Source organism: Conger conger, chromosome 5, assembly GCF_963514075.1.
Source record: "Conger conger chromosome 5, fConCon1.1, whole genome shotgun sequence".
Classification (NCBI taxonomy): domain Eukaryota; kingdom Metazoa; phylum Chordata; class Actinopteri; order Anguilliformes; family Congridae; genus Conger; species Conger conger.
Window position 1 is genome coordinate 42,593,176 of NC_083764.1, and position 26,451 is coordinate 42,619,626.

The 26,451-nt window shown below is 41.8% G+C and overlaps 2 protein-coding genes across 2 annotated transcripts in view; both read left to right on the top strand.

The window, feature by feature from the left end:
- The first annotated feature begins 2,609 nt into the window (after positions 1-2,609).
- Positions 2,610-6,230, top strand: LOC133127882 (uracil nucleotide/cysteinyl leukotriene receptor-like). The gene is made up of 2 exons (XM_061240984.1): positions 2,610-2,662; positions 5,205-6,230. Exon 2 carries the CDS (start codon positions 5,214-5,216, stop codon positions 6,228-6,230), a length of 1,017 nt encoding a protein of 338 aa, XP_061096968.1. The 5' UTR covers positions 2,610-2,662; positions 5,205-5,213.
- A 6,946-nt stretch (positions 6,231-13,176) lies between these two features.
- LOC133128873 (F-BAR domain only protein 1-like) overlaps positions 13,177-26,451 on the top strand; it is a 53,981-nt gene continuing 40,706 nt past the window's right edge. Inside the window, exons 1-2 of the mRNA XM_061242678.1 lie at positions 13,177-13,288; positions 23,662-23,710. Coding sequence (XP_061098662.1) covers positions 23,684-23,710 — 27 coding nt within the window. The 5' untranslated portion in view covers positions 13,177-13,288; positions 23,662-23,683. The remainder of the gene's footprint in view (positions 13,289-23,661; positions 23,711-26,451) is intronic.

Sequence of the window (26,451 nt, forward strand, 5' to 3'; positions counted from 1 at the left end):
GGTGTGCTGCTGTAAGTCGGAAGTAGTCAATCGTTTATGACCACTTCACACTCAAAGTCCAAACCGCATCACCGTTTCCGGTATGGTCTGTCAAATATGAATGTGTTAAAATGCAAGTAGCTTTCTGTCACTCCTGTACAACTGTACAGTTACTTTGAGGCAAAGATGGAAAACGTTATAGTGTATGTCAAGATTGAAAATTAGAAATATTTAGACAGGATATATTAATATACATGTGAGGGTATTCAACATATTTAAACAATCATTTTATATTGCCAGTTTCATATACTTTTATCCACATGGAATATAGTGTCAAATTCCATACTGTATATGTACAATTTGCTCTACTATATGATAAATGAATGAATGCTGATTTCAGTTATCATTGTTGTACTGAACTGAACTGTATGATAAAATAAAAAAATAAATGATTACCAACCCATCTCGATTCATTCCTGTGAAATTTGACAGTAGGAATGACTAGGTAACATCCCTGTAAGATTCTCTGCTTTTTGCATGGCTGTGATGAAACAGCCCCAGTCTACTTATTAAAGGGTTGTTTCCATAAAACAGATAGAGTGCCATGAAAAAGTATTTGCCCTGATTCCCTCTATTATTAATTATTGTATATTTGTCATACTGAATGGTGTCAGATCTTTCGTCAAAATGTAATATTAGAAATTTCGTATAGGGAATCTGAGTACACTCAAAACACATTTTACTAAATCAAAATTTTTAATTATTTCATTAATTACATGAACCATATCACCCCTGTGGAGAAGTCATTGCCCCCTTAAACATGATCACTTTATGCACCACCTTTAGCAGAAATAATTGCAGTAGAATTTGATGTCATCTTTCACATCACTTTTAGCTCACTGTTCTTTGCAGAACTGCTTTAATGAATTCAGTCTATTTTTCTTCTAAGAAGGAACAACATTTACTCATGGTCCCGACCTGTCATACAAGTCACATAAACAAGAACCTTGCTTATGTGGCACACAGAACTCTGATCAAACTTTAAAACTATGCGTTGCTGATCAAATTTTATGTCTTGCCTCAAATGTTTATTAGTGGACACATTAGGAGAAAAAGTTTATCAATATGGGTCAGCTATATTATTATGTATGGCCAAAACTAATGAAATGCAGTCGACCCAATAAAAAGAAAACAGGTATCAGTTGTCCCGTGTTCTTGTTAATCCATTGGCCTTCTATCCAATGGAACCCACCTACAGTACCGTGTATACTGTACTACAATGGACATCTTAATTTAAGACAGTTTTCTGAAATTAGGTGCGCTTGTTGAATCCAACGTGGCACACTTGTATGAGCAAAAAGTAAGATAAATTTTACGAAATTGAATACGAAAATGCTCTTGCATGAGGCCCATTGTCTTGCTGCATAACCCAATTATGCTCCAGCTTCTGCTCACAGAGAGATGACCACATATTCTTCTTGAGAATTTTTTTGCACAGTTCAGAATTCATGGTTCCTCCAACATTAGCAACTTGCCCAGGTCCAGACTCCTGAGGACACATACTGTAAGCATTTTAAGCGGGCATTTTTCTATCACGTCTGGAATCTGTTACGAAAACGGAATCGCTCTCTTAATATACAATTTAGTGACCACAAAATGTTTTATGGAAGTAAAAACAAAAACTGAGCTGTGCAGAAAAGAGAGAGAGAGAGCCAAGGATTTTTTTTAACAGTTTTCCTTCAGCAACAAAAAGTCACAGTTTACTACAGTTTTCCACAAAACAGTGTCCTCATTCAGGTCACTGAGTCCTATTGAAATGTAGATGGGGCAGGAGGCAGAGGAGGCAATGTGTCGGATCTACAGCTGTGATGCATGAAAGAAATCTTATCTCTCAGGACCGGCATCTGTCTGTTCAGAACGTGACCAGTTATTTGGGCCTGCATCATGCATGCATGTCTGTCGATGGAACACAATGCCAAGAAAACTCTGCCTGTGTCTCACTCTCCCGTCCGTTGTTCTTCTCTCCCAGGAGCACAGGAGACTTTTTTAAAACTCAGACAGCCCATAAAAGAGTGTCTGTTCCTGCATCCATAAAGTGGCTGGTTAACAGCACAATCACCCTTCTATTTATTGATATGAGGGCGAGGGGTTTCTCTACGAGAGCCCTAACGAGCTTGTTTCCATGGCACCCAGGCTGGCGGCTCATCCTAATGGAGGATTTCTCACCCCCATCACCCCAGCCTTGACTTTAAATGTCCAGTTCACGAGAAGACCTGAGAGTAGATGGCTCGATGCAGAACAGGAGGGGTGGTGGGCAGGGTTCAAATGAAAGCACCCCCCCCCCCCCCCCCCCCCCATCAAAACTCTGCAATCAGGCATGTGTAGCACTCCTGGAGAATAACTTGCTGAGGGTGACTGAGATGAGGGTATGCCTCCTCCCCCTGCCTTAGCCTCCGCTATAATACACTCTCCAGTCCACTCACCCCTTTGCATACAGACTTGGAGACACGCACCAACCCTCTGCTCTGGGAACCAGCTGTCTTCAGAGCCACTCCTGGACCCCTCCCTCCTCTCCCCTCTCCCTGGATATTCCTCCTCTGCTACAGACAGACAGACAGGCAGACGGACAGACAGACAGCTGTTCCAGCACTCTGCACAGCGAAGGACTGGTGACTGGCAACTGGTGAGAATCTTTCTCTAATTAAAGTGTTGTTTTCTTTTATGAACCAGTGGCCGGTAAACATTTTTATTTACATTTGTATCGTATCTTATTTTCTTAATGCTTTACAGGACTGTTTAACTGAGCAGTTCTCAAGCAGTTTTGCTTATTTTCCTGGTGTCTATTAAAGGGTTAAGATAGTATTTTATTTAAATTTAAGGTGATTCTTTAGCGTCTATTCAAAGGTTTCAAGCTTAAAAGTAAATTTCCCTGCCAAATCTGTGTCATTTTTAGATAGACCTATCTATTTTGCTGACCTGACATTGATTTATTTTGCATGAAATAAATGGGACAGAATATTCTAGACTTTTCAAAAGCCCATCTGGTGATTGAGCAATCCGGCACCTTAGATTCACCCAACAGAAGAGAGTATTTCTGATCTGAACTTCTCTGAGCTGTTATAGTTGGGCAGGGGTTTTCTTAATGAAAAAACAACCAACCACATTTATTATTTCAAACAAACTGCAGCAGCTGAAGCCAGCTTTGCATAGCTGTGTCATGCAGTCACATTGATAGACTCAGATTAGATCTGTCTTTGAAGGGCTAAACTAAAGAATCCAATTCTCTTTCGTGTTTTCAGGAATTTTCTGTTAAGAGATTTGCTTACCATAATTGTGATTAAGGCATGACTTTGATCAACATCAAGACTACATTGTGGGTGCACATTTCAGAATGTTTCACAAGACTGCACAAGGCATTTGTTTTGAGAACATTCACATTCTATTTCACCCTGTTGACAAATGGAAAAGACAGATCAATAGTCGCGCTGACCAATGTGGAATGTTGCGTTTTTGGAACAGAGGATATTCAAAACTTTTACACTAATTCACTTGCGTTCTGATGAAAATAGGCGTACTATTTGTGCCATAATAAGCACACAATCATAAGAACATATCTTTAACAGCCCAACAATGACAAACATGAATAACCTGTTCTCGTGCAATACAGGACCTGATCACATTGTGATTATAGCAACATTGACACAGCGGGCATGAAAAATGTAGCTTTTTCATTCCAGCTTATCCTGCCATTGATAGCGTGTTGTGGAGGAGCGCATTTGAAATGTACATTTTAAGGAGGACAACCTTACTCTCTTTACCGCGCGCAGTAACTTTTTTGATGTTCCACGGTTTTAATTGGCTACAGTACAAAGATGACACGTACAGAAAACAATTAAAATGCATTGTCTGAAAAAAGAAACCTTCTCATAGAACTTTCACTTGAATCTCACAATGCCATGAATGTGATATTATAAATATTATTATCTATAAATTAATCAAATATGAGAACGTTTATATAACCCAGTAGAGGGTGAATTCAAGTAATTTGGAACACTTTTTTGTAAATTAACACAAACAATTGGTATTAAATTAATAATTATTTGAAAATCATTTGGGAATTATTTTAAACCTGAATTATATTTCATTGCCTAGGTTGAGTGAACTGAAAAGAAACTGAGCCCAGTCCTTATGCATCAGGCTGTAATAAGCACGAAAATGCAAGCAAGCAGGTTTGTGCGCACACACAAAAAAACTGCGATATACCCGTAAAAAGCACACCAAAGTGGAGGCAACGCAGCTACAGGTTTGTGGGTGAAGCGATACGAAAAGGATGGGGGGAGAAACAAAATGGACCTTGTGAAGATGCGTGGCTGCCGTTTGACCTGCATCTGCCCTGCGGAGACATCTGCGCATTCCCAAGGGACACTTGCGGCTTCTGTTTCCCAGCATCTCTGGCTCTGTGCCAGGTAAACGTCCCAAGACAAACATGGCGCTGTCATATTTTACCGCGGCACATGTTTGTCGCGAAGGCTGTGTGTCTCGCCATCAGTCATCTTGCTCTTCGCAGCGTGTGGAGCCCCAGATATAGCAGGCTGCGTACGGTCCCTGTGCTAACAGAGAGCGAGTTGTGCAGCGCATTCCTGAAGCTTGTCTGGTATCGGCGTAAACATCAGCTGCGGTGACAAGTGCTACCGTGATCTCTGCTGGTAGTCAATGTCTCTTTTTATGCAACACACAGACGATCACTGAATAGCAACAGGGCAGAACATAATTTCTGTGCATTGCGGAACCTTTTGTTGTTATTGTTGTTTGCATGGAGACTGACCACAACAGAGCTTGCTGTGCTGTGAGATAATGACACGATATTAGTAGCATTGAAGGTCTTGAATAGAAAGCAAGCCAAATAGATATGGCTACTGCAAAATTGTCATAAATCATTAACTGAGCTTCCCTTGAATTTGCAGTTGCCTTTTAAAAAACGAAAAATCTGGCTCCACCCCCATTCAATTTGCAGATGCCTGCCTAATCTTTAAAACTATGAGTAATCTGGCTCTACCTCCAGGTAAATTAATTCATTGATGATTTACTTGCCAAGATAGTAGCATGTAAAAAGTCCTCTCAATTTTCACAAATTTTAATAATCTATTTGTGAATAGCAATGGCATTTTATGGGAGTTAAATAAAGTTGATTTCCTTAACATATTTTATTTAATGTTTTGCCCTAGCTAGACAAAATGGCAACCCCTGAGACAGACGTCAGCACTGTTACATTCAACCAATCGACAGAGAGCTGCGGGAGGGAAACCGTGCTGGAGAGCTTGGTCTTTGGGGGCTACTACATCGTGGTTTTCCTCCTGGCCTTGACCGGGAACAGCCTGGCCCTCTGGATCTTCTCCCACCAGCGTGGAACACCAACTCCCACCAACGTCTTCCTCCTGCACCTGGCTCTAGCCGACCTCTCCTACGCCATCATCTTACCTCTGCGAGCCGCCTACCATCTGACAGGGGGCCACTGGCCGTTTGGGGAAGTGCCCTGCCGACTTGCCGGGTACCTTTTCTACGTCAACATGTACGCCAGCCTCTATTTCCTGGCCTGCATGGCGGTGGACCGATATCTGGCCGTGGTGCACGCCGTGAGGTCGCTGAGGTTCCGCCGAGCGCGTCACGCCCACGCGGTCAGCGTCGCCCTGTGGCTCCTGGTCCTGGTCTCCATGGCGCCGCTGCTGGTCAGCCGGCAGACGTGGAAGGAGGGCGGGGCCACGGCGTGCCAGCAGCTGTACCGCGAGAAGGCGTCGCGGCGGGCGCTAGCGTCGCTAGCGGTGGCCTTCACCCCTCCCTTCCTGGCGACGCTAACCTGCTACCTGCTCATCGTACGGAGCCTTCGACGCGGCTCGCGCCTGGAGCCGGCACTCAAGCTCAAGGCCCTGCGCACCGTTAGCTTGGTCCTGCTCATCTACGTGGTCTGCTTCCTGCCCTACCACGCCAGCCGCGCCCTCTTCATCCTGGGCTACGGCCGCCCGGGCATCTCCTGCCGGGCCAGGCGAGGCCTGGCTCTGGCCAACCGCCTGACCTCCTCCCTCACCTGCCTGAACGGGGCCCTCGACCCCCTGGTCTATTTGTTCGGGGCCGAGAAGTTCCGCGGGAGCTTACGCCGCCTCTTCTGCAGGGATAGGGGGCAGGGCTCCAGCGCCACCAGCGGGGAGCTGAAGGGAACACGCGAAAACTCGGCTAGCGTCAAGTCCGAGTTCTGAGGAGCGGGGAGACCCTGGATATATATATATATATACACTCACCGAGCACTTTATTAGGAGCATTTTTATTTTATTACACCAACTTATTCATGCAATTATCTAATCAGCCAATTGTGTGGCAGCACTGCAATGCATACGATCATGTAGATACAGGTCAGGAGCTTCAGTTAATGTTCACATCAACCATCAGAATGGGGGAAAAATATGATGTAAGTGACATTGACCGTGGAATGATTGTTGGTGGCAGACAGGGTGGTGTGAGTATCTCAGAAACTGCTGATCTCCTAGAAGTCTCTAGAGTTTGCAAAGAATGGTGCAAAAAACAAAAAAGATCCAGTGAGCAGAAGTTCTGCAGACAGAAACGTCTTGTTAATAAGAGACGTCAGAGGAGAATGGCCAGACTGGAAGAAAGGTGACAGTAACACAAATAACCACACATTACAACAGTGGTATGCAGAAGAGCATCTCTGAGCACACAACACATCATAACTTCAAGTGGATAGGCTACGGCAGTAGAAGTCTAAAAAATGTCTAATAAATACCTAAAAAGTGCTTGGTGAGTGTATATGAAGTATTACCCGCACACTGCTGTTAATGCCCCTTGGTAATGTATTTATTAAAGTGAGCAAGGCAATGTTTTGGCCAGTTTGTTCTTCATCAGGGGATGAAGGATGTCACCCATCGTTTCATTTGGACTTTGGGGGAGAAAGACTGCTGAACCACAAGCATACTAACTAGCCCAGGGGCCAATTCATTTGAAAATATCGGTGGTCTCACTGCTCCCTCCAAATCTATGCATATAATGTCTCCAGCGCCTTTGGCAAACTTTGGCTGTTGTTTTTACATAGCAAGGGTCCAAGAGTCCTATGTTCAACATATGGAGATTGGAGATTGGAAAGTAGGTAGCATTTACAAAACAAAATCTGACCTATACTATGCTGTACATTATGGCAGGGTTTGTGTTTTTAAGCATACTTTTTTTAAAGCATGAAAGGTTGACAATAGTTGCTGTATTGGTAAAATTTGGTAAAATTTAGACAAAAGTAATTATCACCATTTCTCAGTAGACCACAGATGTTAAACCCATTGCAAGATTGCTATCTGCTTTGGCTTAATGTCATTTGTTTATGTTTTTGCTTCTTGAGTACTGCCAAATGATGATAAACACAGTGGGCTCCAGAATTATTGGCCCCTTTAATAAAAAGTTTGAAAAAAGGCTGCATATAATAAACAACATGGATAATGATCTATATCTTGTGTTAAAACATACAGGAAAACTATATATTTTTATTTCAATACATGTATTCTCATGTTTCAATGTTTTTTATTTCGTAATCAATTTACTACTATTTATATGCCAAAATTATTGGCACCCTGAACTATATTGTGTCATTCCATCACTTCCTGTTTCACTCGAGTAAAAAGCCAAAGAACTGTCAATTCAAGAAGCATAGATAAGGTAATTGACTATCACAAGTTGGGTAATGGGCAAAGACATACATAAACGGTTAAACATACCGCTTAGCAAGATAAGTACAATAATAAAAATGTGTAAAACATACAGAATGGTTGCAAACTGACCAGGAAGTGCATGTTATCCACATGGACAGTAAGGAAGATAGCGAGGGAGGCCATAAGTGAACACAATAAGCAAAAGTATTAAACTGGGGATGCCAATAATTTTGGAACCTGTTTTTGGGAAACATATTTTTTAGTCAAAAAGGTTAATTCCATTGAATCAATAATAAAGTTCACTACTTCAGGCTTATGTAAATAACTGTATTACTCTTTGGTTTACAGCACTTTTTGTGAAGATTTATCAATAATTCTGGAGCCCACTGTATCTGTATTAATCGGGAGCCTTATAATATTTTAGTTTCGGTTCTGATTTTTATATATCATAGACATCATTTTTTCCACTTCCATGTTTTTATATTGCACTTATGAGAATGGTTATGCTTCAGGCTTGTTATATTGCAGACAATGGGGCTTGGCTTTCAACAATTTAAAACTAATGTGCAACTGTGTGTCATGTACATATCTCAGTTTACTTATTGTAAGCCTAACTGTCCGGGTACTATAACAGTACAATACGAATACCGGTATGAACTGTTATAAAACAAAGATTTGTGACTGTGACTCTGTTGTTGAAAGTAAGTAATCATCTTAGTAGATTGATAATTGTGAACTGTTAAAGTGTATTATTGAGAAGGGGTGCGTGGGGGTTGGACCCAAAATGCACGACTCAGAAACAATAGTTAAATAAAGTACCGTTAGGGCTTTATTCGGGACGAGTCCCAGGAGCGTAGTCAACACAAGCAAAGTCCATACACGAAGATCCAGCCAAAGAAATATAAAACAAACAAAAAGCACGGTGCCGAGGGAAGAGGCAATCTCGTAGTCGGTAGACGTGCAGGGAGGTCCGGTAGCAGGAGAGCAGTCAGCGGGGCAGATGAACAGGCGGACGGCAGGCAGAGGCGTAGTCGTGGGCGAAGCGGGAGTCGAAACCATGAAACAATCAGCGGGGCAAAAGTACAAAAACGGTAGGCGAGGACGTAGTCAAAAAAACAAACAGTGGTCAACAAAACAGAACTCAATGGACGATGGTCGATAACAGGCTTGGATCGTAACGTGTAAACAAACAGTAGTAATGCTCAAGCGTTGCGTAGTTAGACTAGAGGCAGACAATTTCGCAGTGAACAGTAGCGCTGGGCTATAAATGCGGGTGTAGACAGGTGCAGACAATTAGTTAGAGCGTAGCAAGGAAATGGAAAACAGGTGCGATGGATGACAAGTTTAACAAGGAGATTAGTAATCGTTAGTAATAAACCTATCCTGCCCTAGCATTAGTAAATTAGTAAATGACATGCACGAGAAACGTAAGGTAACATGAACACATGATTAGTTTGTTAGTCTCTACCCAATCCTGATCTAGCGTTAGTAGTTTTAGTAAATAGACAAATGGAAACACTTAGGGAGTGAATGACAGAAAGAGAGAGAGAGAGAGAGAGAGAGAGAGAGAGAGAGAGAGAGAGAGAGAGAGAGAGAGAGAGAGAGAGAGAGAGAAAAGGCGGAACGCAAGGTTTGCGGAAAAACATGTAAAAGTGTATGCATAACAACGACCAGTTAACGTAACAATAAACATGCATCAAAACATAACACAAAGCGAAACTAAGACGATAATCACTCAACATAACCAGGTAATATAATCGTACGAAAACATAACTAAACATGACAAGAAAATAATTCGTAACGAAACATAACTAAACAACATGACGAACCTAGACAACATAATACATGATAAGACACTACGTGACTAAGACAACATAAATAAACATAAATAAACATAAAACATGGCGAGACAGACCTGAAACGTGACAATTATATTGTGATTGACAGTGTGTAATGTAAATGTAGGGGGGGAAGCTGGTCTCAGCTTTTGGAAGGGTGCAAGTTAATTGGTTCAAAAGAAGGGCAGTATCCTGGAGGATGATTGAGCACCTATCAAGCTAAATAAATGGAAACCAATAGCTACCAGGAAAGGAGGGAAAAACGAAATTACCAATGTAAAACTCTGTTTGCCGCAATGTAACGGCTACACAAAAATGGGCTTGCCTATTTAAACTTCCCTCTCTTCCCTCTCTAATTAGCAATGTATATGCCTATAGCCAAGTTATTAGCCAAATGCGACTATTCGCGTATCATTGCGCACCGTGTAAAGAGTGGCCAGCGAGTGATAAGTCTACAGTAACTCAAAAATTCAGCACAAATAAAAAACGCCCATCCCGTCTAAGGTCAGTGAAAAAAGCTGATGTGGACCTATTTAGACCCTGTCACCACTAAGTAATGTCAGCCGACTACAGGTATTTTCCCCTCATGGTCGCAGCTGTATGAATAAGGCTATGAATACAAAGAATATTGAAGAAATTAATAAGGAATCAATATTCGTTTAAACGCATTATTTGTGCTTTGCCGAACATCATTCACAGTCTTCCTATTACAAAACATTAATTACATCCCCTTTTTTAATATGAGATGCCTATAACTAGAGATAATTACACTACTTACATTTTACATATAGACCGTTAACATATGGTACCACATTAGTACTCCAGTGACCTCATGTGCCCAGCTCCTTAACCAATAGGGGAAAGTGGGGTAAGTTGACACGTAGTTTTGCTGTCACACTGTTAATTTCTCCAAAAAAAGACGCACTTGCTGAAAAGTTCACACTAATCTGAAGTGAGGACAGTTTTCTTATTTTTCAAATAAAAAAAAAGAAACATCAAGTTTTATGCAATAAAACTTATTTTTGGTATGAATTTTCAAAATGATATTTTTATACTGAGTAGAGGAGAGAGTAAAGTGTCTTTTGATGCCATAGCTGCAGTGCTATGTTAAGCTGACCTTGAGGTATAGCCCCAAATTAGCACACGTCAGTTTAGGGGGAGCTTCAATGACTGAAAACAAAATACGTGCCTGAACTTCATTCTTTAATTTGGTATGATAATTATTCCATTGTGATATATTGCCCCCAAGAAATGTAAGAAAGTGTGGAAAGTGTGACAATATGCCCCGCTCTCCTCTATGCTAGAATGCCACCCATATGTTTGTTGATGGCATCCCACTCTCAAAGTCACACTATAGCCTGACCATTATCTCTTTCATTTGGACTTTTTAATCCAATCAGGCTACTTCTTAATCTGTGTGATCTTTGATTTTATGTCCTGTGAACCCACCAAGAGATAATAACTTGGCCATGGGAAATTTAGGGTAGATTCAAATGTAATTTCCACCCAGTGGCATACACTTCCTTCACTCATAGTCAGTGTTTCTGTGCTCCCTGTTACCTCTTGCACTGAAATGAAAATGTTTTTGATTTATAATCTTTCTTTATTTTTTATTTTATTGTTCACTTTGTGCAAAAATACATTAGTAAAGTGCTCCATTGTGTTGTAAAGTTGAGTTGAAGACTGGGAGAAATATTAAAGCAGCATATTTGAGAGTATAAGCTTTCTCTCGCTCCTCCTTCATCCTTTTAGATCTCTCTTCCTCTCATTCTCACATCCCTTCTTCTTAGTTGCCTTTGTATGGATTCTATTGACAAAAACATATTGTTTTTCTCTATTTTTTTAACAGAAGCACTATCTGTAAAACAACAGCATAATTTATCAAGAATTCTTTCACAATTGCCCATGTCAAAGGTTGAAAGACCTATTTTCAGTATATTCACTGTTATCCAGCCCAGTAGTGATCTTTTCACAGAGAGTACATTGAAAGCAAGCTCTTTCATTTTTCTTAGCTATGAGGAATGAGGGTACTATTGGTCAAAGCATCCGGAAAGACTTGAAACTGTCACTTGCTACATTATGTTGTAGCCTGTTCATTATTACTCAATGCTTAGAAAGCAAACCTCCAAGGAAAGCCAAGTTGCTACCTGCATTGGGCTCTCTTCCTAATGGTTGTTGTGATAACCAGCACCAGAGCAGTAGGCATTGCAGTGTGCATTGGGCATTGTATTGTGCAGTAGGCATTGCAGTGTGCTGTGGGCATTGTGCTACTGGCAATGTCACACCTGGAATATGGCATTAAGCCAAGCCAAGGTGTTAGTTCAAGTCCCCTCAGCCCCCATCAACTGGCTACCTTCCTGCACCCACTGCATTCTGAAATACACATCTTTTAATATCCAGTGACCAGGACCAACTCATGTAACTGTCACCTTGGACCAAAGTTTGCTCCATTCAGTCAGATGGAAGCTGTTTAGCAAAAGAGACAGACATTTGCTAGGAGGGAAGGATTTAAGAAGACAAATGAGTTAGCAGGATAAAAGGGAAAGAAGAGACATATGGTATACATGTACAGTAATAATAACAATCATAATATTGTAGAGGTGGCTTCTTGTTAGCCGGCCACCGCCAGCTATGTGTGGGTGCTAGCATTGTTGTTTCCCGTCATGATTTGTGTTTTAGCCATGGATAAGATGTGTTCTGATGGTGGCTTTTGGCTGTTCTGGCCAATGTGAGTAGCTCCAGTGGTCAATACTTGCTTGCTATGTCAAATAGAAGGTAAGAGAGCCAGAAAGCTGTGTTCAGTCATCTGTATGGGCTTATACTGCCCTCTACTGACTCATTCTAGTATGTGCTATAATTAATAAAAAATCACCTCCCATTTTTAAACTTTCAAACTGCTATGTATTTTCTGAGAAAAGACAACAAACCTATGTTGAAATTATATAATTTATATAAGATATTGGCAAAGACAGGGATGCAGATACATATTTAGAGATTGAGTTTGGCAGAAGAAGAGTTCACAGAAGAGTCTAACTCTATTCCACAGAATAGAGCTAAGTAGAAAATAACCAATGAAAAAAACAATAGTTCAAGATAATTACAAAATGCAGTGGTTGGATCAAATAAAAGTTATTATTTTTAACCCCATTCTCTGACTCAAGCACAGTACTACGTAAAGGCACAAGGGGGAGACAATGGAAAGTTTTAGCCTGGAGATGACCAAGTCTGAGAATTTTTGTTTGTTTTATATTTTAACGTATGTCATTGTAATGTCTTTTTCTGCTTATATTATATTGTATTCAGTAGAAACGTGAAGAGATTTGCATATAACTGCATATAACTATCCGAGATTACTTCACAGATCTACACTTCTGCTAGAAGAATCTTGCAACCTGAAAAATTAGGCTCCTAATGTTTTTTCATGGACACAATGTACTGAAAAACAAAATGATGCATCCATTTGTATAGACTACCTCGTTTCTCGTTTGTATGAGTAATCAAGGCCAACACTGAATTGTGTTGGAGACTGTTCGCCCGCGCGCACTGTATGTAGGTCTACCTTGCCTACACAACCACGCTCCCCGAGGCTTGACTGACAAGATACCTGACCAATCGCGGTTGTACAGGGCGGAGATACGCGGGCGACGAGAGAACGGCTTGTTAAAATTGTACCAAGATACACTTTGCAATTACACATTTGTTCGGACGTGTGGACGGATCAATCAGATGAAAAATGTACTGCGCTGCTTTATTTAAACATATGATCAGGTAAGTCTTGAAACCGATTTTATGTTGTTTTAATTAAGATGATTTGTTCTTGAGTTAGCTGGGATAAGAATTGGCTGATTCTAGGTTATTGAGCATGACTGACATCTTTAGCTAACATTCGAATGGTAATTGGAAAGCGGAATGGAGAATCGAATAGGTTATGGCTTTTCGGAATAAGAAGAATAGGTATGTATGAATGTATGAAATGTATGAAACAAAACTGTAGCTTAACTGAATTTGAATAATTTGATTGCTTTGGTAATGATCTTGAGCGGGACGATTGATATGTTTAGTAATTGCACATTTAGTTAAGAACAGCGTACTTATTTTGGAATGTGTTAGTAGAATAAATAGCAACTGACAAGTAGTTACATTGTTGCGAGCTAGATACCTATTCTTAGTGATGCTACACCATGGTTATAGCTTGCATAAACTTCTGTCATATCAGCAGTAAGATTTCTGGTCGATTTGACTGCTTGCCGTAAATGCTTGAACGGGACCATTAGCTTATTAGTTTTATTGACTAGCCTACTGTAATTTTTCATTTGCTTAAACGAAAAAAGTTAGACTGCTTGCCAGCTTCAAGAATTCTCAGTGTAAAATGTTGAATTAATGCGATCAGACTTGTAGGCAGTTATCCATAGAGAGAGAAAGGAAGCAATGATAAACTTGTGGTCCCTCGCAAGTCTTGCTTTAGCGGTCTGTATAAAACCGCCAGTATTCATTAAGACCGTCTTGCTATTCATTGGTAAGGCCTGCAATCGCATGTTATTATTATTATTATTATTATTATTATTATTATTATTATTATTATTATTATTATTATTATTGTGGCAGCTAATGTAATCAGCGCAAGCCACACAGTCTTTAGCCTACTAGGTTTGTCAAAGAATTAACCTTAAAGAAACGAATTAATATCATTTATTGATTCACTGTTGCTCTTGTGCAATGCTTCAGTGCAATGCCCCTGGGTGGGTCGAGACAGAATTGTTTATAATATTGAACAGAGGAGTCTTTGACACCTGCTTTAACTGCCAAGCTCAGGTAGCAAGTAATTCCCAAAACAAACTGAAGCTTCACAGTTAGCCTACATCACTGAAAATTGGGTAGAGAGGAAGGATGTCACCATGCGTAATTCCTCCCATATCTGAAGAGACTGCACGGCGAAGGGCAAATCAAAGTAATAATTTTGAACTTTCTGTTTCTGTTTTTCGTTTGAAATGAAGTCGGTCTTTTCAGCTGTTGTATACTGCTAGCGCTCCCTGCCATTTTCACTTGAGCGTGTGTACCGTGAATGTGAAAAGGACCTTCGCAATAAAATACGGTTAAACCAACAGAATGTTTCAAGAATCCGTCCTTTTCTCCTCCTCGCCGTGCCGTTTTTAGTTATCAGTGTGAAACTTCTCCCGCTGTTTCCTAGCCGCGTATAGGAAATGAATTAATAAAGACCCATCGCTCTGAAGCACACTGCCGGTGGCAGCTGCGCCACAGTGCCAAAGAGGACATGGCAATGCCTGGGGCATAACTGGCCCAGCCTGAGGCCACCCTGGTCCAGCACCCTGGCAGATGGGACCTTCTGGTCGCTGATGCCTGTGTGGGACCTGGAGGGGTGTTGAGCCTTTAAATAACATTAATTAGTGGTGACAGGGTCTAAATAGGTCCACATTTGTATATACAACCTATGTGTTCCCATGAGTGAATACAGTGGCATTTTGTGGTGAGGGGAATAATACACTTTCAGGTTTTCAGTTAACAGATTCCAGGTGGCCACTTTTGTTATTGCCCTGAGCAATGGTGCCTATCACCAGAATGGCTTTGGTAAATATCATCTTGAAAGAATCTAATTGAAAATTCAGCGATCACTGTAAAGAAGGTACTTTTTCATGCGGATAAAAATGAAACATTTTATTATCAAAGACCGTTTTGAGCATCGCTGCGTATTTCCTTTGATGTTAGATCCCCACTCAGATGCAAGCAAACCTGCACTGACAGGCAAAGAAGCAGGTGGTGGTTCCACTGCTAGCCGAATATTGAGTCAATATAATATCAAGTTATATCACTTATTTCACAAGTGTCAACATTGCCATAGCATGGTCACGCCATCAGTTTTGTCTGTTGTGCATGGATTCTGTGGCAGTGGGCTCAGTATTGTTCTATGGTCAGAAATGTATTTGTTAAAGTGACTTAAATAGGCAAACTAGTCTGTGTGAATAATATCAGCTGTTGCTGTATTCCGGTGCAGTATGCACTACAGACAGACCTAAAGAAGATCCCAATTTGCTCAACTGGAAACTGCAAGGGTTTATGATTCATACTCATATTAGCATCTAAATCAAAGGTGTCGTTTTTGGTGGAAAAATTAAACCATCTATCATTTTGGTGTTTTTAGCAGCGGCCTTATTACAACACTCTGCAGATTAGTTTTGGGAAGTGAGCTGCCCAAACACTGCCCTGATTGCTTACAGAGTAATTGGTGTACTATTTAGGACCTTCCAGTAGCTTTTTACTACAAAGGGGAGATTTATTGTTGTGTTTTCTATAAGGATCTTAGCATTTGCGATGCGGTGTAAGTGACTCAGGCTTGGTGGGGGGGGGGGTAGAGGGAGAGGGAGGATCAGGACAAACACAGGCTCATGTCATGTATTACTGTACCGGTCTATACAGGCTCCGTAAAAAAAGACCTCACTGTGCTCTGTGACTCTAGTGAGCCAGAACTGAAGGCATCAGGTTATCTGGACACTGTCAGTCACCTGGAATAGATATTATGTTGGAGAAGAACATCTTTTAGAAGACTTAAAATTAACCAAGATTGTAAGCTACTGGGTTTTCCATTTTCTTGTCCATATCTCTGTTTAAGCCCATCTGTGTTGTTCTTGCTGGTGCCATTCTCACCTATTTTCATGGTCCCATTTCTCTCTCTCTCTCTCACTGTCTCACTCTCTCTCTCTCACTGTCTCACCCGCTCTCTCTCTCTCACCGTCTCACTCGCTCTCTCTCCCTGCTATGTCCACCTCTCCTCTCTTCTGCAGTGTCAGTGCCAATGACAGATGGGACAGTGAAGAATTGAGCAGGCTGTTAATAATCGATGGTTGGCTGTGTTGTTATTTTCCCCATTTGGCCCATATTTCTCCTGCAGGAGGCTGAACTGATTCTAATTTTGTTCTGTGTGTGTGTGTGTGTATGTGTACAGTATGCAAGTGAGTGCATGGGGGGGGGGGGGGGGGTGTGCATTTCCTTGTGTGAACCTATATAGCCTTGTGAATGTGGCTATATATTCTTCTCTGTATGTGAGTGCTGGTGTAAACGTGTGTTTTGTGAGTGTACACCGTGTGTGGCTGTCTGTATACTTGCCATTGCAGACGTGTGTGTGCATATTTTTTGTGTGCTTACCGTATGTGTGCATACAGTATGTGCTAGCTTGCATATACAGTGGCCCTTGAAAATATGCTCAAAAAATGCTGTAAACTAAAAAATAATACAGTTACTGACATTAGCTTTTTTCCCCCAACATGTGTAAAGCAGTTATTAATTAATAATAATTACTTAATTATTAAATGGAATTTTAAAAAAGTGAAAACAAATATTCCACAAATATTGGCACCCCTGGTTTAATACTTGGAATACCACTGAAAAAGATGACAGTCTTTTCCTATAATGTAAGGTAAGAGAACACATTTGGAGGGATCTTTGACCATTTGTCCATGCAGAATTTTTCAGAATTATTGGGATACCCCCCTCTTCAGTTGAGACCACAGGTTTTTCATGGGATTTAAGTCTCGAGACTGGGATGACCATTGCAGAACATGGTTGTTGTTTTTACTTAAGCATTTCTGTGTGGATTTGATTATATATTATTGGCGTCAATTACCAACTGTCTACTGATTTGCCTTTTCCCATGCTGATGGTTGACAAAGAGATTTCTCTGTTACCTCATTTTTATACTGAAACAGGAAGTGATGGAATGATACAATATAGAGATTAACTAAATTAACCCTTGTGTAGTCCTAACATTCTGTCTACTCCCCTTGTCTTAAGGGTCAAAAATGACCTGCCTTCACTAAACCCCTAAAATAAAGCAGCTTAATTCAATTTTAAACCCCAAATCTATTTTGCATGAAGAAACAACCTGTCACTTATCACAAACTTTGTCATCAAATTTCAAGTTGAAAAAAGATAGGAGGTTTAGGAGGTTTTCTCTGCTGTTAAACATAGTGGCGGGTCATTTTTGACCCTTAAGACAACACAAGGGTTAAGTAAAGTTGTATTGCCAGTTTCACTTTATTTTACTTTATTTATAATAATTGTTTGGGGTGCCAAGCATTTTCTACTAAATAAAGCACATTGAAACATGAGAGTAAATGTATTGAAATAAAGGTAAATAGCCTTCCCATTTGTTTGAACATGAAATATAGATGACTTCATTTTTATTAAGGGTGCCAATAATTGTGGAGCCCACTGTATGTGATACACATGCAGTATGTGTGTGTTATGTACATATGTGTTTGCATATACAGGTTCATGTGCATGTGTGTGTCCGTGTGCGACTGAGTGGATGAAAGGGGGTGCCCAAAGAAAAACGTCTGTTAGGGGACCAGTTCCAATCCGGCCGCCCAACAGGGAGAGCCGCCTGCCAGGCAAGGGGTGAGGGGCGGCCCTGAGGGCTGCGGCAGGGCTCTCCGAGGGCTGTTTTTCCACAGCGGCCATCTGCTTAACTGCTGGAAGCTGTTTGTTTCCGCAGCCAATATGGCTTTGAGACCCCACTGCAATCGCCCATGGCCTGTGGCCTGTGTCCAACCGTCGATGTTCCTCACCTCTGTCTGCAACACCTGATGGGACTCTACACTGTGAGAGAAAATGGCTCCAAAAGGAAACCTGTGATTCCATGCAGAGGGATCATAAAATCACGGTCCTTGAGGTCCAACAAATGCTGGTTTTCCACCCTCCCTTTCTCTGGGAGTCAGGTTTAAAGACGGCCTGGCCAATCAGTAGCGCTCATTGTTCAGCTAGTTACCTGGGAGAAAAGAAAACCAGGACTAGATTTGCATTCGAGGTCCAGAGAGATCCTTTTTTTCTGAAAGTATAGATGTGACAATGTATTCAGAATTGTCTGTAACTGATAGGGTGGCTGGACAGGTAGATAGACCCATACTCTCATCGATCAGATAGGCTCTTAAGTGCAAGGGCTGGGGCATAAAACACACAAACACACACACACAACGTAACATCATACATAATGAAAAACAGTGAACAAGAGATAGGCAGCAAGCAGCAGGCTACAAACACAAATAGCACAAAACACAGGTCATAATAATAGGAGTAATAATAATAATAATAATAATAATTATTATTATTATTATTATTATAATAATTACTTTATTTCATAGAAAACATGCAGCCCAAAGTGCTTTATATTAAATGCTTTTCAAGAAAGAAATCAAAATGAAAAGAAAACAAATAAAAACAAAGTGCCTTGCATTCATGTTCATTGAAGCAATATCTAACAATAAAACACAAAACCACATTGGAAAGGCCCACAAGCATTCTTTTTTGGGGGGAGAGGGATGGACAAAGCATTATAACATGGCAGCAAAACTGACAGAAAAACACAAATAATGTTGGTTTAGGAGAAGCTGTTAACTAGCATTTCATGGTGCTCTAATGTATTTGTTTATGTGTATTTTATATAAATGTGTGTGTATGTATACGTATGTATGACTGATGTGTTGTCAGTGGTGAATGAACTGGAAGTGCTGAACTGGAGGCAGAATTGAATTGGAATAGCAGTGATGCACCATTTTGTGATGTAGTCTATCTTTGGGGAGTGCAGTATTAAAGGCCTGTGCCGATGGAAGCTCTGAGCTTCTCTTTGTGTTTTTGCTCTATTCTACGCCCACCTACAGGTAGGTCATCCTGTCTGGGCTGCCTACAGACTTTCAACATTAAGAGCACTGCACAGTGTGCTTTAAACAAGGACTGATTAATGCTATTGAGCTCTGGGGTATAGAAAGTAATTTACTTGCTAGTTAACTTGTGACAATTGCAATTTTAGCGTTACATTCTAGACTAATGATGTGTAAGACTCCCGGGAAAATGGGCTATATGACAAACGCGTCGAACGTATGAGAAACGCATCGGTAAAGATTTCCGTGGTAAAATAACAATGGCATATTGTCTCAGCGAGTCTTTCTCCTCCTTCTGTACAGCTTTGTACGTTTCACTGGCTTACTGCTGACCTGTTTATAGTGGTACGGTACAGTACAGCAGCATTGCAGTAGTTCAGGTGGCAATCTTCAGGGGATTCTTACAGTAGCCGTGTGTATCTGTCATATACGTTGCAACCGAGAGTCAGTATCTCACGTGCGCAACCTCTGGGTATTGCTTCCTCAAAATTAGGTTTTAATGTGTTACCACGAATCCCAAGGCTATTTACAACGGCTGGTTTCGCTATCGCTGCTAGACAAATGTTTTACATTCATTTCCTCCCGGCGAGGGTCGCAGTTTGTGGCATTGTGAATGTTTTTTGTGACTAGAAACTACTGTGCTCAACTTCTAGCCTTGACAGGCCAAAGGGACTCTGCTTCTTATTATGCCCACATCCGTAAACAGTCCTTTAACTAACAAAGGTCTTGAAGTGTTTGGAGACTATAGAACACACATGAGTGCAGACTAAATGCAAATTGTAAAATAAATTTAATAGGCGATTGCGCTTAATCAATTCAGTCATGATGGAAGACCATGCTTTTTTTTGCCTTTAACAGAACGTTGTTAGAAATCCTCAAATTGCTTTACTGAAATAATAGGGGTACAGTGTACAGTTTGTCTGTTTTTATTATTTTGTTTTGGCACAACATGTTGTAGCCTACATTGTGAGGTTGAGCCTTTGACGGAGCGCCTGTGCATACCAGGGATTAATCTGTTACAGGATTTCGTGCCAACGTCTGCTCTTAACAATTTAAGTAGCCCAATCATATCTTGATCTGACATCTGTAGATGCGCCAACTACAGCCGCAAGTGTATCGTAAAGATTTTACTGTCCTCAAGTATAGGAATTAACCAGCGTAGTTTATAGAGCTGTCGGAAAACTATAAATAAAGTAATTGGTTGGAACGAATACCAGCATACAAACCGGCCCTCCAGGACTAGAGTGCACCCTTACCGTAACGGAAGACGGGGCACTCCACATCAGTGTTGACAGAAGCAGTCAAATGTCTGTAGGCTATGTTAAAATTAACTACAGTATGTTAAATAAGCACGTGAAACACTAAAAAAGGGGCAGAATCTGTGATACCCACGACTTCTGTGATAAACGGCCAGCTGTAGTGATTATAGTTGATGAATGTTGATTATAGTTGATAGAGTGATTAGTAATTGGTCTAGTCTGATTGGTGATTGGTCTGTAAGGGTTAGGCTAGTGATCAGAGCTGTTTCTAGTTGCCTGTGTTGATATTAAGATATTATCGGCCCCATATTGTACGCCTGTTTAATTACGAATACAATCTCTATCCAGTTTTACATGTCCATTCTCCAGCTGTGCCAAGCGCTTGGATTTGTTCTGACTACAAATGGTAAATGGCCTTTATCCAACGCGCTGTACAATTGTTGCTTCTCATTCACCCATTCACATACACTCTCACACACCAACGGTGATTGGCTGCCATGCAAGGCACCAACCAGCTCGTCAGGAGCAATTTGGGGGGACACTTCGACGCACCCACGGTGGGATCAAACCAGCAACCCTCCAACTGCCAGGCGACTGCTCTTACCTCCTGAGCCAATGTCGCCCCGTGGTGGGTTGTGCTAAAGCAAATGAGAGTATCTTTATGATGCCATACTGTCACAGTGTTTTTAATAACACCCTCAAATCCTTCATAATCCAAATAGCAAGGGAAATGTCATTTTCCACAATATGGGACCTGTGTTTGTGCATAGTGTTGCCACTTGCAATGAAGGAGCTGTCTGGTTATTAGCGCTTAGGTGTGTCTGTAGGTGCTTTCTCTGGTGATTACAGCAGTCTGTGGAGATCAGCTGTCTTTCAGCGTCTGGATGATGGATGGATGCATCTCCACACAGAGCAGGCAACCTGTCAATCTCTGCTGACCATTCTCCTCCTTGCACTTACAAACAGGTATTACTCCTGCCATGGGGTGATGGAGATCATGTCCCTGCTGCACAAGGAAAAATCGCAGCACCGTTTTATAGCTGTAGCGTGAAGGAGTGGGTGGAGAGAATCGATTCAGCCAGCGGGGCATCAGGCTGTTGTCGGGTGTGTGCCTTGGGTCTAGAAAACCTGACGATGTGACTCACTGTGAAGACATGGGAATTAATCAGATTCTATCACTGTATGCGCACGACTGTGTGTATGTGTCTGTGTGTGTGTAAAGTGTGACTTTGTATGTGTCTGTGTGTTCGTAGGGTGTCATGGTGTGTACGAGATGGGCATCTTTTTCCAACACTTGGGTAACTCATGATGAGTGAGACGACTGTGGTCTTTGCTGTAGTTTCCCATCAATAATTTATTTTTCCCTTTCTCACCTCTTGTCTGTTGCATATTCTCTATTGCTAAATATCTTCACCTGTATATTTTTCTTTCAGCTCTGTACCCTGCTGTAAAATCTGGAAAATTGAGCTGGTCAAGCAGGTTATAAGCTGGTATAGCTGGGTATGAGCTGGTCAACCAGCATGGCCAAGCTAGTCATAAAGCTGGTCTAGCTGGTCAACCAGCTAGTGCTGGTAGCTTGTCTGAGCTGGTATCTGGCCAGCAGTTTCAAAACATAGCTTGAGCTGGTCAAACCATGTTGAACTGAGAGCTGCTCTCAACTGGTCAACCAGCTAAACCACGTAGAGCTGGGAGCTGGTCTGGTTTCAAAACCTGGCCTGAGCTGTTTTTTTCCGCAGGGTAACTTTGTTTCTGTGGTGACATAAATAAGGAGCGTAGCTGGCAGTGTTACTATAGCCATTGCCCAGTTGTAAAAATGTGTCCTTCCAAACATATTATGCATGACTAATGGGATGAAGTGACCCACTTAACTTCACCACCTCTTTTCTCCTCTTCTCCATGTCCTCGTCCTCCTCCTCCTCCTCTCCTCCACCCTTGCTCGGGCCTTTCTATTATTCATTCAGATGGTCTTTTGACCCAGGGCGACGGGCTTTACGCATTTAATATTTATTGCATCGCACCCAGGTGAATTTGCAGCGTAATGTGCTTGGTCTGGAGTTTTTGCGGCTTCAGTCCCAGAAGCTCAGGAGGTTGCGGTTGTGTGTGTGGAAAGGTAAACATGCAGAGCGGTGAAAACTGGTGCTGTGTCTTGCTGAAGCAGTAGCCCAGAAGGTTTTGGCATCGAAACAGAGATGCATAAAAGGCTTGGCACCTCATAGCCACGATGAAATATGGTGGTGGGTCATTGATGTTTTGGTGCTGTTTTGATTCCAGAGGTCCAGTCCAGGGGCACTGGTTAAGATCAATGGTTTAATGGATTCCATAAATTTTGGCTGACAATCTGGTTGCCTCTACTACAAGGCAGAGAATTAGCTGTTGTTGGACTTTACAGCAAAACAATGACCAAAAGCTTACCTCAAAATCCTCAAAATAATAGTTTCTGCATCTTTCATGATCTGGGGAAGGGCAAAAAAAGAAGTATCTTAACAAGCAATTTAGTCTTTTTTTGTCCAATTTTGCTAAATAAGACAAAAAGGCCAATATTTCTATTTACTCATTTCAAGATTTGACAATTTCACTATGACATTTTCATAAAAAGTAACTCATGCTACTGTAGTATTTCAGCTTCGGAATTTGAATTTCAAGATTATACACAATAGACATTTTTCCAGTGTAAAGTTTTGGAGCCCTGAAGCAGGAAGCTCTGCCACATACTTTAAAAGTTTGGACCGAGTGAGGCTGCCACTTTGGATCAGAGGGTTCTACTTAATGCAATCAAATATGGTTTCATACAACTACAACTAAGTTTTGTACTACTAAAACTGAATTTCAACTACTCAAGAAAGTAGGTCAGAGACTTGATATCAGCTTTAGGATTTTCTGGTACTGCCATCCAACCTTAGAAAAAACATTCTAGCATTAATGACTCTGCTACATGGTATGGAGTTAGCATTGAAAATAATGGCTTGCTGCTCATCCAATTGATCTGCTTCTGTGTCTTGTTGGGGCGTAGTCCGACCCACTTTTGTACTTGGGGTCAGCCACTGGTAACCTGGGCCATTGTTCTGTAGAGACTTCTTTGGTTTGCCACAGTAGTGGGTATGGAGGATAAGTGTGTGGGAGTAGAAACGGACTCATGGGAACTTTAACTTCATGTACAAGGCTGGGCGAAATGTTCAGTCAGATCTCTAATGCCGGTTTTCTTTTCCTCTTTCAGATCTCAGTAAGCTCTGAACAAGATGGCGTTCTTCAAAAACAACTTCTGGGTAAGTGTGTCGGTCGGTCGGCTCCTCTGTTGTCTGGGTTTCCTATTTTTGACTGGATAGCAGTTGGCACCGTTGCTTCCTGGCGATGCAGACGAACGGATCCCGTGTCCAAGCGAAGATTAGTTTGAACGGATTGCAGAATTGGTGTGAGGCAGTACTGTGAGCTGTGTGAAATTTCTTCAGGCCTTCCAGTGGTGTTTGTCACTTCTCCTTAGTGCTCTGAGACCTCCAATTCCCATCTCGTTGTGCTTATAGAGTTGTCTCAGCACCACAAGTGATGAATGAAGTGTCAATGAGAGAGGGAACTTGGGTATTGCAAAGTCCCTGTCGTGGTTGTTTGGGAATACGAACCGTTTGGAAAGCATTTAGTTGGTTGCGTCTGTCATTTCTAAAGTGCTTTTGTAGGGCCCTTACTGCATGATTGGTGCGTTCAAGCATCTCGGGGTTTAATTATAAAAATATGCACACACACATGCCGACACAGGCACGCACGCTTACACACACACACACACACACACACACACATAATCTTTCATAGCACAACCCGAGCAGCATTTAAAAGATGGTGGATGACACCAGAGTTGAAAATCAACCATAAACCTTTTATTTGAACAGTCAGTCTGAGGTAGAGAGGGGAAAGGTGTTGACCCCTAGAGTTGCCCCAGATATGCATGTGGCTTGTTTTGTTCTCAGCCAATGTTCTGAGTGAGAAGCGGACGGTTCCCCTGCGGATGCCGAACCCCGGTCGCAGAGAGGCGGGAAACGGGCCAGGCCTCTGTAGTCCTCTTCCAGCGGCCTGATGTGCATTCTGGACTCTCAGTGCACCTGGCCAGGCTAATTTTGGTACTCCTCCAGTATTACTTGGCCAGCTGGCAACAGCAGGTCTGCTGGATTCTTCCAGAATAGCGGGGGTGATGGACAGGAAGCTTGCACCAATGCTAAGAGGCTGTGACGCACCCTAGGTCTGTACATTAAGACCCATTTGCGCGAATTACAATGTAACTACATTGTTCACTATTGTCCACATGCACAACATTGTTGTGACACGTTTTTATCTTTCAGGGTGGGTTCTAAAAAATCACTTAGCACTTTGAACAAAGTCTACATTATTGCTTTCACTCATTTGAACCCGAACTATGATCGTAATATTATAGTTCTTAGTTATAGTCATCCTTCCAAGTGGAAATGGGTCCTTTAGGTGCCATTTTACGCAGAGCGCAATGTTCTGGTGTTATAGTGTTTCTGGTGTTTTCCCAGTGCTCCAGTTGCCTGGCAATGTGACACACTGACCATAAGCACAAGCTCATGATGCAGCAGATTCTCACAGCCCCAGTGAGCTGATTCAGCCAGGCTTGTAGTCCTGACTGGCAGCCACACACACATACTCACACACGCTTGAACGCACGTACAACGCACGCGCACACATTCACGCATATTTGCAAACAAAACTCGCATTTTGTCTACGCACAAACAGAACCGGGTTACTATGTGATCATTTACTGAAATAGAAAGGCAAACCGTGAAAAAATGCTAAATCTTTTCAATATAGCAGCAGCTGCAAGTGTTCCATCTGTGATCCAAGCAAGCACAAATGTAAATTAGCAAAAGGTCCATTTTGCAGAGACATTAGCAAGTATTTGTTCACACAGAGCTGTGTGGAATAGCTTGCCAGTTCATGTAGTAGAGACAGAAACTCTGTCGGTCTTCAAGACCAGGATTGATTCAGTACAGTGCAAAATACTAGTGTGTAGGCAAACAGTGAGTCCTAGCTACCCTTTAGTGGTATAAAAAGGGTAAGCATTGGGCTGAATGGCCTGTTCCATCAGTATGTTATGTTATGATGTTGTGTTGCGTTGTATACAAGCTCACTAATACGGGCACACGCAAATGGAAATGGGCAAAAGGTAATTCTTCTGAAAATGGTGAGCATTTGGCTGTAGGGCCTGTTGTTGTCATTATGTTATGTACCCTCACATAAACTTGCATGCACATGCATACACTTGCACGCACATGCTTAATCAAACACACACACAGTCGCATACACACACACATATACCAAGATCTCCCATTTGCAAATATGCCTTGTTGATGCACACTCTACACACAAGCCCAAGTTAGGAACCCGCTTCCTACGTGTCATAATTTACTGAGATAGAAAAGCAAACCGCCATGCTCTCAAATTTTGCAATACAGCAGCAGCTGCAAGTGTTACATCTGTGAAACAGCATGGGTCAGGTCCGCACGAATTCAAACGCACGACCCAATTTCAGCTCAACAGCTGACGGCTGGGGAGCAGTCAATAACAGAGCGACAGAAGCTAAGGCTACTGCTGGGTAATCTGCTAATGGAGACGTAGCTCCAGAGAAAGCCAGCCAGGACATTCTCCATTATTCTCTGTAGTGCAGCAGCCTCGAGAGCATTGCGATAAGCTGGCTGCATTCAGATTTGGAAGCTTCGCCGGATGAATGGGGATTGGGCTATGAGACATCCATGCTGTAAAATCCAGCTATGCCAGCTTGACCAGCTTGGAAATTGAGCTGGTCAAGCTAGTCATAAGCTGCTCCAGCTATGAGCTGCTCTATGAGTTGGTCAGCTACCAGCTGTTTCAAAACATACCTTGAGTTGGTAAAACCATGACAAGATGGGAGCTGGTCTAAACCGGTCAATCAGCTAAACCATCCAGCTGAGAACTGGTCTGAACTGGTCTACCAGCTACCAGTTATTTCAAAACCTAGCTTGAG